The following is a 12,450-nucleotide window of genomic DNA, read 5'->3' on the forward strand; positions in this document are numbered from 1 at the left end:
GAAGACTATTGCTTGACATAGTGTAAGCCACCCTGAGTCTTCGGAGAAGGGCGGGATATAAATGCAAATAAAAAAAAAATGGTGGAGACTCCTTTTAAGGTGGATTTTTTTTCCAACCTGGTTCCTACAATTTTGCAACTTTTTCCATAGTTCTCTGCCTGAAGGACTGCGGTGCTGGTGAGGAGTTCTAGGGTTCATAGTTATCTTTCATATTTCTATTTCACTTTTGTAGATTGAAGAGTTGAGAAAGGTTTTCCTTAGATCTTGGATGTCCTCGTTAGGGCAGAATCTCCATATTCAGAGATAATCTTATCTTCTTCAAAGCCGTTAGAAAAGACCAGGGGTGGGCTTCAAAAATATTAGCAAGGTGTTCTTTGCCCAGTTCCTGGGTGGGCATGGCCATGGTGGGTGTGGCCTAGTCAGCCTCCTGCACCATGGCGGAGGGGGGCTTTTTGCCTTCCCCGGGCTCCGGAGGCTTTCCTCAAGCTTCCAGGAGGGCAAAAATAGCCTCTGGAGGCCTTCCCGAACTTCTGGTAGGCCCATTTTTTGCCCTCCCCGAGCCTCCGTGCACGCCTTGCACTTACCTGCATCCAAAATGGGTCGCGTGGGGACTCCTGGGAGGGACAGGGTAGGCGAGGCAAGCGGGGCCAGCCAGGAGTAGGATTTGCGGGTTCTTCGAACTGCACAGAATCTTAGCTAGCGGTTCTCCCAAACCCTTGCGAACCCCAAGCAGCCCACCCCTGGAAAAGACGCCCCCTCAGGACTTCAAAGAATTATATGGCTGGCCAAGAGTGAGAAAAACAGAAAGAGAGACCTTTGTATAATAACAGTATTTTCATTGGGTTCTTTTACAGTTAGCCTTTGTGCATATCTCATAAGCTCAAATGCCTTTTTTCTTTCCTTGTTTTGGATAGGTAGCTGTCACAGCACGAGAAGATGTCCCGTCTTTTGGCCCTTCACTGCCAAGCCCACCTGTATTTCAAAAAGTAAGACCCAACCCTAACCCTAAAACAAGGTTTGTTTGGTTCTTATGGGAAGTAAATTGGAAGATCTGGGGGAGGGGGTTGAATTAAATAGATTGATTTAAATCTAAGAGCTGCGGTGACACAGTGGTTAGAATGCAGTACTGCAGGCTACTTCTGCTGGCTGCCGGCTGCCTGCAATTTGGCAGATCGAATTTCACCAGGCTCAAGGTTGACTCAGCCTTCCATTCTTCCGAGGTCAGTCAAATGAGGACCCAGATTGTTGGGGGGGGCGGCACATGCCGACTCTGTAAACTGCTTAGAGAGGGCTGTAAAACACTGTGAAGCAGTATATAAGTCTAAGTGCTATTGCTATTGCTATTTTTGGAAGTTTTTCCAGTATAACAGCATTTCTACTTTTCAATTAATTACTAAGGCTTTGCCACCATATTAGTCTATAGAGAACCATTTCCCTCCTAAAATGGATTTAAAATGACATGAATTTCATGACGTAGACTGGATTTCTGTATTGCACTAAACCAAACTGAGAGCATTGATTTTTTTTTTTTATTGAAAGAGTTTAAAAAAAAAACAAAAACATTTTTCCCCCTTTTTTCCCCCTCCCTCCCAAAAAAAACCACAAAACACCCCCCTCCCTTCCCCACCCCTCGGCTTCCCGGGTCAATCACAAGGTAAAGTTATACATAAACCAAACATAGAATAAAATTTTCCCTTCCAATCCAAATAACCACATCCAAAGCTTTTCGTCTCCCAACCCCCTCCCCATTACATAAAATAACTTTCTAATTATTCAAAGGCAATCTGATATTTCTTAATCTGATATCTATTTTGTAGATAATCAATCCATTTTTTCCATTCAATTAAATATCTTTCCTGCGTATTGTCTTTTAAAAACGCTGAGATTTTAGCCATCTCAGCCAAATTAATAACTTTCAATATCCATTCTTCTATTGTAGGTATCTCTTCTTTCTTCCAGTATTGTCCAATCAACAGTCTTGCTGCTGTTATTAAGTTCAAAATCAATTTAGTCTCAATCCCTGTACAATCCATTATAATTCCCAAAAGGAAAAATTGTGGCAGGAACTTTATCTTCTTCTTCAGTACATTTTGAATAATCCACCAAATTCTTATCCAAAAGACCTTAATTTTCTTGCAAGTCCACCAAATATGAAAATATGTAGCATCATCACAATCACACCTCCAACATTTCGCTTGGATATTAGGATACATACATGATAATTTTTTGGGATCTAAGTGCCATCTATAAAACATCTTATAAAAATTTTCCCTTAAATTCTGTGCTTGTGTAAACTTAACATTTCTAACCCAGATTTTCTCCCATGTTTCCAACATTATTGGTTCCTGAATATTCTGTGCCCATTTTATCATACAATCCTTTACCAAATCCTTTTCCGAATCTATTTCAAGCAACACATTATACAATCTCTTTATATGCTCCTGGGTCTGATTTGAGAGCATTGATTTTTGTTCTAGTTTATCGTAGGACCCCCAATTGTTGTGGATTACAAATCATTGTTTTATTATTCTGTTACCTTCAGGGGATATCATCATCATCTGTCAATTACTTTGCATTGTTATTGAGTTCCTAAGACTACATGAAATGTGACTGGTTAGGCAACAATGTCACCAGAGTAGGTGTTGGTGCTTTTTTATTTTTAAATGTTGGTGGGTTTTTTTTTTAAAAAAAACCCAAAAATACTTTTAAGGGATCAGTCAGCCAGAGACTCAATATTCCTCTTGCATCAACAGAGGGATCGTTTCAAGACCATGTGAGGTGATAGTTCTGCTCTATACTGCACTAGTGAGGAAACACCTGGAGTACTGCATCTAATTCTGGTTACCCAGTGGTGGGATTCCACCGGTCCGCACCACTTTGACCGAACCGGTTGTTAAATTGCTGGGTGGCACCACCCCGCCCCCCCCTTTCAGAAGCCCCCACGCGCCCTGTTTTGGCTCCCAGGTAAGTACAGGAAGGCCTACTAGGCCCAAAATGGGGCGCAGGGGGTGTGTCACGCCCCCCAGCGGCCTGTTTTTGTTGCCGGGGGGGGGCAGGAGACCGAGTGCTGCCGGTCACACCCCCTGGCCACGCACACCATGGCCACGCCCACCCAGCCAGTCATTAGGGCAGAGAACCGGTTGTTAAATTATTTGAATCCCACCAATGTGGTCACCATAGTACAAAAAAGATAATTGAGAACATAGAAAGAGTGCAGAGAAGAGTAACAAAGTTGATGAGGGATATGGAGGCTAAACCATACGAAGAACGACTGAGGGAACTAGGTATATCTAGTCAAAGGTACTCTAACGAAGAGAAGAATTACGGGTAACATGATAGCAATCTTTCAGTATTTGAGGATTGTCACAGGGAAGAGGCGGTCAACCTGTTCTCCAAAGCACCTGAGGGCAGGACAAGAAGTAACGTGGAAGATAATTAAAGAGAAATTTAACCTAGAACTAAGAAGAAACTTCCTGACAGAACAATTAATGAGTGGAACAGCTTACCTCTGGAAGTTGTGAATGCTCCAACAGTGAAAGTTTTCAAGAGGAGATGGACAACCATTTGTCTGAAGTGATATAGGGTCTCTTGCCTGAGCAAGGGTTTGGACTAGAAGACCTCTAAGATCCCTTCCAATCCTATCATTCTATGTTCTATGTAGGAAATGTTCAATAAGGTAGAATAGAATAGATTAACAGAGTTGGAAGGGACCTTGGAGGTCTTCTAGTCCAACCCCCTGCTCAGGCAGGAAACCCTATACCATTTCAGACAAATGGTTGTCCAATCTCTTCTTTAAAATGTCCAGTGTTGGAGCATTCACAACTTCTGGAGGCAAATTGTTCCACTGGTTAATTGTTCTAACTGTCAGTAAATTTCTCCTTAGTTCTAGGTTGCTTCTCTCCTTGATTAGTTTCCACCCATTGCTTCTTGTCCTGCCTTCAGGTGCTGTGGAGAATAGCTTGACTCCCTCTTCTTTGTGGCACCCCCTGAGATATTGAAATGCTGCTATCGTGTTTCCCCTGGTCCTTCTTTTCATTAAACTAGACATATCCAGTTCCTGCAACCGTTCTTCATATATTTTAGCCTCCAGTCCCCTAATCATCTTCGTTGCTCTTCTCTGCCCTCTTTCTAGAGTCTCCACATCTTTTTTTACATCTATTTGATGCAGGGGAGATTCTTTGGAATACATTTATGGCTCAAGTTTATTGAACAATCATTTTGGAGTTTTGGAAGTTGTGTTGATGATTCCCTGAAGCTGCACTCAATGAACTTGGTCATTACACAGCTAACCTGCTTTTTTCATTTCTTAGAACGCAGAATTCCGAGAGTTTCTTCTCACCAAGCTGATCAACGCAGAAAATGCCTGCTGCAAGTCGGACAAGTTTGCCAAGCTTGAGGTAAGGAGAAATGGGGTTGCCCTTGAGCAGGTAAATAGGACAACCTGCTAAGCCCAAGTCCATTTTGCTTTGGGATATCAGAGATTGGCAGTCACATTTTAAAGGGACTCTTTGAAGCCAAACACCAGGTCAGAGAGGCTTGTAACATTGCCCTGTTATGAATTCTGCCGTTTTTGTGAAGCAATTCACAATTTCTGCATTGCGGTATTGATGAAAAACCGTGTGCTTCAATTCTTGTATTTCTCTGAATTTTGCAACAGAATTCCAAGGTTAGAAAAAAAAATATATGCAAGTGCATCTATGGAATTTGGACAAAAGAAATTTAGGGATAGATTTACAATACCTTTTAAAGTGTATTGAAAAATAAGATTAAAAGGTGTTTGTGAATGTGTATGTATATATTAGACATCGGAGGAAATAATCTTATACTGAACCATACAACACTGAATGGACCAGAAACTTCTTACTCCATTAATCTTTATGGAAAGACATTTTAGAAGCCCCCAGGCAATAGCCTGACTAAGTGGCTCAGTGGCTAAGACACTGAGCTTGTCGATCAGAAAGGTTGGCAGTTTGGCAGTTCAAATCCCTAGTACAGGTCTCCTGCGTGAGCAGGGGGTTGAACTAGATGACCTCCAAGGTCCCTTCCAACTCTGTTACTGTTGTAGAATAGCCAAAAGCCCCTGTTGTGTAGCATCAGCATGACAGAGGGTCAGTCTGTAATTCATAGAATGCCCATGCATTTATGCGACTTCTTGTGGCCTCATGTTCCCTCAGGAAGTGCTGCTGAGGGCAGTCAGTCCTGTAAAGAAACAAGGCCAGGGAGGGAGGGAGGGAGGGAAGAAGGAAGGAAGGAAGAAAAGGGAGGAAAGAAATGAGAGAGAGGAAGAAAAGGAAGGAGGGGGGAAGGCGGGTGGACGAAGAGAAGAAGGAGGAAGAGAGGAATCATTTGACCACTTCATATTCTTAATAACTTCCTTCTCTCACCCAAACAAAACTTCAAATTATTTCTTAGATTTAGGTCTGCTTTTCCTCTAGGAACTCAATTCAGCATGCCTATTAGTCAGGGGTGAAATGTAAAATTTGTTACTACCTGTTCTGTGGGCGTGGCTTGGTGGGGTGGGTTGGGTAATTTGACTGGATGGGCGTGGCCAACTTTTTTTGTTTTTAACTTTTAAAAGCATTTCTTCTACAACCTCTTCGGCTGAAGAAGTTGTAAAAAAATGCTTTTAAAAGCCTGTGATGATCAGGCAACTCAGCTGGGATCGCCAGAGGAAAAAAAGCTTTTAAAGGGTTCTGACGAGTCCAGCTGAGCTGAGCGATCATCAGAGGCTTTTATTTTACTTTTAAAGGCATTTTTTCGCCTGAAGAAAAAATGCTTTTAAAAATAAAAAAAGAAAAAAACCTCTGATGATTGCGCGGCTCAGTTGGGGCGGGGGGGGGGGCAGGGATTTTTGCTACCTGTTCTCCGAACCACCCACCACCATTGCTACCGTATTGGGCGATCCAGTCCGAACCAGGAGCATTTCACCCCTGCTATTAGTCCCTTCTCCTGTCCCCACCCCCTTAATATATGTTGCGCTAAGAGAGAGTGACTAGCCCAAGGTCATCCAGAGAATTTCTGTGGCTGAACATGGACCAACATTGGGATCTCCACGGTGATCCCCCAACATCCTAAACTCTAGCCCAGTGATGGCTAACCGAGTGCCCAAAGCGCGCGCCCGAATCCCCAAAATGCAGTGTGCGTGCGGCCCCCACGCATGTGCCCCACCCCCGTGCATGTGCACGTGGCCCCCTGCAGTGCCCCACCCCCACACATGTGCACATGGCCCCCCACATGCATTTCGCCCCCTGCGCATGTGAGGCAGAGACCTGAAGGCCAGCTGACGGGCAGGAGGCGCCCGCTCATGCGCAACTGGGGCGATGGCTCGCATGCCCACAGAGAGGGTGCCCCTCCCTTCCTTCTGTCGCCTCCGCCTATCAATTCTTCTGAAGCGAGGGTCACTCCAGTCTGCAGCTGTTGGTAATTGACCTTCCTCAGGCTCACATGCTGTGGGGGAGGGGGAGGGGTCTAGTTGCTCCATTTGCCTGGGCATGGAGCCAGAGCTGGGGGCTGGAGGTACTTCTTCCTCCTCAGCCTGTCTGGGCATGGAGCCAGGGCTGGGGCCGGGAGGCATACTAGGACATTCCTCAGCGTTCGGAAGCAGATAAGAAGGCCCCGGCTGCGGTGAAAGCGGACGAGACACAACAGGCCAGCTGACAGGCAGGAGGCGCCCGCTCATGCGCAACTGGGGCGATGGCTCGCATGCCCACAGAGAGGGTGCCCCGTGCCATCTCTGGCACGCATGCCATAGGTTCGCCATCACGGCTCTAGACTGTACTGGTGTACCATGCAATTGTTTGTAATAGGAAACACCTTCGTGTGAAAAGTTGTTCGTGGGAAGTTTGCCGCATGTCATTGGAATTGTTCGATCCAGGAATTCTGGCATTCTGAGACACGCCGCTGTTAAACGAACATTACAACTCACGGGTGGGCAACTATAGCCCCTTCTCCTGCTGTAGCACAACAGGAGGGATTGCCTTCCCAGGCTCCCCAGTTAAAATGGCTTTCTGTGATCAAAAGCATCCCCTGCTGGTTCATGCAGAAGACTTTGGGCGGATTACATCTTGTTTAATCAATAGATCAGAGCTCACAGCTCTATTAATTACAGGCTTCCTGCGGAGAAAACAATACGGCCATCTCTATGAAGTCATCCGGGGTTGAGCTCAACTTGAAGGGAAATTTATCTTAAAGCCAATTAAAGCGGAGCCGCATTTACGAATGTTCAGCTTCCTCGGGCATGTGCTCACTTATTTTTCATTTATTTCCGAGAGCTGATCTCTATCTCAAATCTCCCAGGTGAACCAGGCATCCCACAGAAGCTGTGACCATGTCAAAATCTAGAAAGAAAGAAAGAAAGAGAGAGAGAGAGAGAGAGAGAGAGAGAGGAAGGAAGGAAGGAAGGAAGGAAGGAAGGAAGGAAGGAAGGAAGAAAGAAAGAAAGAAAGAAAGAAAGAAAGAAAGAAAGAAAGAAAGAAAGAAAGAAAGAAAGAAAGAAAGAAAGAAAGAAAAGCTTCAATACAAAGGGAGTCAAAAGGAGGCAGAGGACTAAAACATATTGCATCCCTTACAATGTAACCTTTGCACATGAGCAGGGGGTTGGATTAGAAGACCTCCAACCCCCTTGTTCTGTGTATGAAATGGTCAGTAAGATGGAATTGAATGGAATGGAATGGAATAGAATAGAATAGAATGTCAAGGTTCCAGAAAAACCTCTTCTGCATAAAAAAAAACTCAGAAGCCATTGTCTTTCACAGTTCTTTACTAGCATGAGGAAACTGGCACACGATGAGTGAAATTCCAAAACTGAATTTCCGGATTCTTTTCCGAGTTATACAAACCCCAAGAGTCCCACCCCCCTGACCCCTTTGATGGTCACATGGTCCCACGTTCTCCCAGTTCATTCGAATATCTTCTTGCCACTCTTCCTGCAGATGTGAACACCATCCAACCTTGACTGTTTGAAGAATGTTACCATACCCCTCAGCCCCCCTTCTTCCCCTCAGGGGAAAAATGTGGCAGCGTCTGGAACCCTAAAGTCTAGTATGGTTTCCAGGCCTGACATAGAATAGAATAGAATAGAATAGAATAGAATAGAATAGAATAGAATAGAATAGAATAGAATAGAATAGAATAACAGAATTAGAAGGGACCTTGGAGGTCTTCTAGTCTGACCCCCTGCTCAAGCAGCAAACCCTATACCACTTCAGACAAATGGTTGTCCAATTAATCAGTGGAATGGCTTACCTCTGGAAGTTGTGGGTGCTTCATCATTGTTTATTTATTTTTATTTTATTTATTTTAATCAAATTTTTATACTGCCCTATCTCCCGGAGGACTCAGGGTGGTTTACAGGCCAATAAAATACAAATATCAAACAAAGTAAAAACTAATTTAAAAACTTATTAAATAGGCCAAAGTACAAATTAAAATAGTAAAACCCCATTTCCTAAAAGTAATCAACCCCAATTAAAATTAAGTAAAAACTTTTAATCCAGTCCCGCTTGGATAAATAAATGTGTTTTCAGCTCACGGCGAAAAGTCCGAAGATCAGGCACTTGGCGTAAACCGGGAAGTTCGGAAGGCTCCATTGTTTGAACCTGAGAAGGCCCTCTCTGTGAGAGCGTACCGGTCGGTGGGAGGCATAAGGTAACAGCAGGAAGTGTTCAAGAGGAGATTGGACAACCATTTGTCTGGAATGCTATAGGCAGTGGTGGGATTCAAATAATTTAACAACCAGTTCTCTGCCCTAATGATTTCTTCCAACAACCAGTTCATCAAACTGCTCAGAAAGTTAACAACCGGTTCTCCCGAAGTGGTGCGAACTGGCTGAATCCCACCACTGGCTATAGGGTCTCCTGAAGTTTTGTTTGGGTGAGAGAAGGAAGTTACTAAGAATATGAAGTGGTCAAATGATTCCTCCCTTCCTCCTCCTCCTCTCCTTCCACCTCCTTCCCTTTCTTCCTCCCTCTCCTTTCTTCCTCCCTCCCTCCCTTCCCTTTGCACCTTTGGGACTTGTGTCACAACATCGTACACATGCTATTTTTATTTATTTATTTATTTAAAAGATTATTTATTTAAAAGATGTATAAAGATGTATAAAGATGTATAAAGCTGGCCGTAGTAGCACACACAATATCAGGGTGAAAAAGACAAACATTAAAACCAATAAGGAGGGAAATAATGAAATGAAATAAAAATAAGAAAAACTAGGCACCCCACCCATAATTACAGGTAGTCCTTGACTTATGAACATAATGGAACCAGTTCATTATGGTTGTATGTCATGATGGTTGTAAAATGGGCAACCCAATTTTATGATCATTTTTTTTGCAGTGGTTATTCAGCAAACACTGTGATAGTTATGTGAACCAATTGTTCACTTTGGGGCGGTTTTGCCGAAAACTGGAAGTAAATGCTGGATTTGGGCAAAACATCATAAAACACCGTAAATCGTGATTCTCAACCTTGATAACTTTAAGATGAATGGACTTCAACTCCCAGAACTCCCCAGCCAGCATGGGAGTTCTGGGACTTGAAGTTCACGCACCTTTAAGCTACCAAGGCATGAGAAAAAGTGACCTTTTTAGCCTACATCAGAACTGCAAGGCAATTTTAGAACCTGATAAATGTTGCTTCTAGGATCGAACGCGGGCTGCCTTGTTGGATAACTTGCACGATGAACTCCACGTCCATACGCAGCTGATGTTGGGCCTAGGATCCGAGGAAGATAAGCTGGAAAATGGTGGACATGGTGGATTCTTGGAATCGTTTAAGGTAAAAAAAAAAACACGTTCTTGACTTTTTGTAATGTAGAGAAGCGGAGACATAGTTTTATTGCAAAGTGCCCCAAATTAAATACCCAATGATACTTTGGCCGCTAGCTTCTTTCAGTGTCTACGGAGATTCTCAGTCATCCAGGGCACGGTTGTCCCCAAAGTGCTTTTTCAAGAGGCAACTAGGCTTTCTTGTTTTTTCTTTGAAGATGTTTCGCTTCTCATCCAAGAAGCTTCTTCAGCTCTGACTGAATGGTGGGGAAATGGAAGGATTTATACTCCTTGCAGACCTCTGACCGTTTGCGTTCTTTTAGAGAGTCGTTGAGGCCGCTTGGAGGTTTAGCTGTGTCCTCAGGGTCACCTGAATAGTGGAAATGGGTGTGAAGCCTACCTGGAACTGCTGAAAGGACTGTCTTGTAAACAGGAGATAGGTGGTGTTAGATTCGGGCAATAACGAGGCAGGAGACCAGGATAGTGACAACAGCTCTTTACTATATGGTGAACCCAGCAACCCGGGCTGGGAAAAACCTCTCCTTAAATACAGTTTAGCCGGAGGCTTCAACCAATCAGCAACGTGCTTGTTTCCCGCCAAAATATTTAAAGATACATTACACTCCTTCCCTCCCAGAAAACACTTTACCATTATTTACATGAGATTTACATATTATTTTTCAACGTAATCACGCAAGTAGACTGGGCGTCTCCTGACTCTTTCGGACCTGCGCAATTCATTCTCTGGGAGTGAGTCGAGCTGACCGGAGGGACTGTCTGTTCCTCTCAGCTCCTCCTCTGGGCCATCCGGCCCTGGATTATTTGCAGAGTCGTCCCTGCTGTTTTCAGGATGGAACCTGTTGGCGTCGCTGGACCTCCTGGAACTCAGATAAGTCCCGCGTTTGCCCGGGTTTGAGTCAGCTGTGGATTCAAACATTGTATAGTCAGGGCCTGTTTCGTCTAATTCGGCTTGTTCGGTTATGCTTTTCTTATTTGGTCTATGTGGCGCTTCCATACCGGCCATCCTCTATCTCTACTAGATATGATTTGGGACCTGTTATTTCTAGGATTTTTCCTGCTACCCAGGTCGGGCCTCGCTATAGTTGTGTGCCCACACTGTCGCCTATTGCCATCCTCTTGTTTTGCCGTGTGCCCCTTGTAACCGTCTGGTGTGTAGTTTGGGTTTAAACGGTCTAGTGGGCACCTGAGCTTCGACCCATTAATAACTCTGCTGGGCTTCTGCCAGTTGTGACACAGGGGTTCTGTGTTGGACTGCCAGGAAGGTATCGATTTTTGTTTGCCAATCGCCTGGCTTGATTCTGGACAATGCTTCCTTTGCGCTCCGAGCGAAGCGTTCTGCAAGGCCGTTAAATCGCAGGGTGGAAAGGCGCCGAGAGGACATGCGGATGCCCTCCTCTGCCAAGTACCCTCAAACTGGGTTGCCGTGGAATTGCGGGCCGTTATCGGAGACTAAGTGTCGGGCAACCCGTGGGTTACAAATAGGTGCCGTAGGACTGAGATCACGGCATCGGCTGTCATGGATCTCATGAGAATGATTTCCAGCCATTTGGAGTAGGCATTGACTACTACCAGAAAGGTTTGGCCGTGGAAGGGGCCGCCAAAATCGATTTGGGTCCTAGACCAGGGGCCTGGGGTCTCTCCCATTCCGAATCGGGGCCGTTGGGGGTAGCGGTCTGGACTCCTGGCAGGCCTGGCATTTCCCTACCCTTTCAGCAATTTCCGAGTCCATTAAGGGCCACCACACATAGCTTCTCGCTAGACCCTTCATTCTCACGATCCCTGGGTGACCTTCGTGAAGGAGATCCAATACCTTTATCCTCAATTTCTCCGGGATCACCACTCGATCCCCCGACAGCAGGCACCCCTTGAGCCGAAAGTTCCCCGTTTTTACAAACTCTTTAAAACGCTCGCCCGGAATGAGCGGCCCTCTTGTACCCAACCAATTACAGTTCTATTGTAATGTCCTTATACGAAGCCCGACCCACCTCTTTGGATGTGACTGGGCCAGAGTCCAAAGAGTCAATTAGCAGAACTGGTATCCCCGGAGTGGGGTCTTCAATAGTCTCTGGTAACGGGCATCTGCTCAGGGCGTCTGCATGCCCTAATTCCTTTCCTGGCCGGTGTAGTAATTTGTAAGAATACGCTGCCAGGAAGATAGTCCATCGGGTCAGTCTTGGCGAAAGTGCCACAGGCGTTGGCGATCGCCTGCCAGCAGACCTAGCAAGGTCTATGGTCCGTGATGATTTCAAAATCACGACCAAATACATATTCATGGAATTTCTTTACCCCTGAGACTATAGCCAAGGCTTCCTTATCAAGCTGGCTATAATTCCTTTCAGTTGATGACATGGTTCGGGAGTAGTATGCAATGGGGCTTCTGTGCCATTTGGTAACCTGTGGCTGAGCACAGCCCCACCCCATAGGGAGATGCATCGCAGCTTAACACTAATGGCAGCGTGCCATTGTATTGGATAAGGAGGCTATCACTCGTTAGGAGATTCTTTACCCCTTGAATGCCCTAGCTTCCGCCTTTCCCCAAGACCATGCAGCCGTCTTTGCTAGTAATTTATGCAGCGGCTCTGCTACTGTTGCCTTATTCCTTAAGAATACTGCGTAGAAGTTGACCAGACCTAAGAATGCCTGTAACTCCGTTTTGTTCTTTGGA

The 12,450-nt window shown here is 45.0% G+C and overlaps 1 protein-coding gene across 2 annotated transcripts in view; it reads left to right on the forward strand.

The window, feature by feature from the left end:
• RAP1GAP2 (RAP1 GTPase activating protein 2) overlaps positions 1–12,450 on the forward strand; it is a 356,373-nt gene that overhangs the window by 294,343 nt on the left and 49,580 nt on the right. For both annotated transcript variants that reach the window (XM_058164269.1, XM_058164270.1), the window contains 3 exons: positions 915–986; positions 4,311–4,397; positions 9,640–9,774. In XM_058164269.1, coding sequence (XP_058020252.1) covers positions 915–986; positions 4,311–4,397; positions 9,640–9,774 — 294 coding nt within the window. The remainder of the gene's footprint in view (positions 1–914; positions 987–4,310; positions 4,398–9,639; positions 9,775–12,450) is intronic.

The sequence above is a fragment of the Ahaetulla prasina genome, chromosome 1 (genome assembly GCF_028640845.1).
Source record: "Ahaetulla prasina isolate Xishuangbanna chromosome 1, ASM2864084v1, whole genome shotgun sequence".
NCBI lineage: Eukaryota > Metazoa > Chordata > Lepidosauria > Squamata > Colubridae > Ahaetulla > Ahaetulla prasina.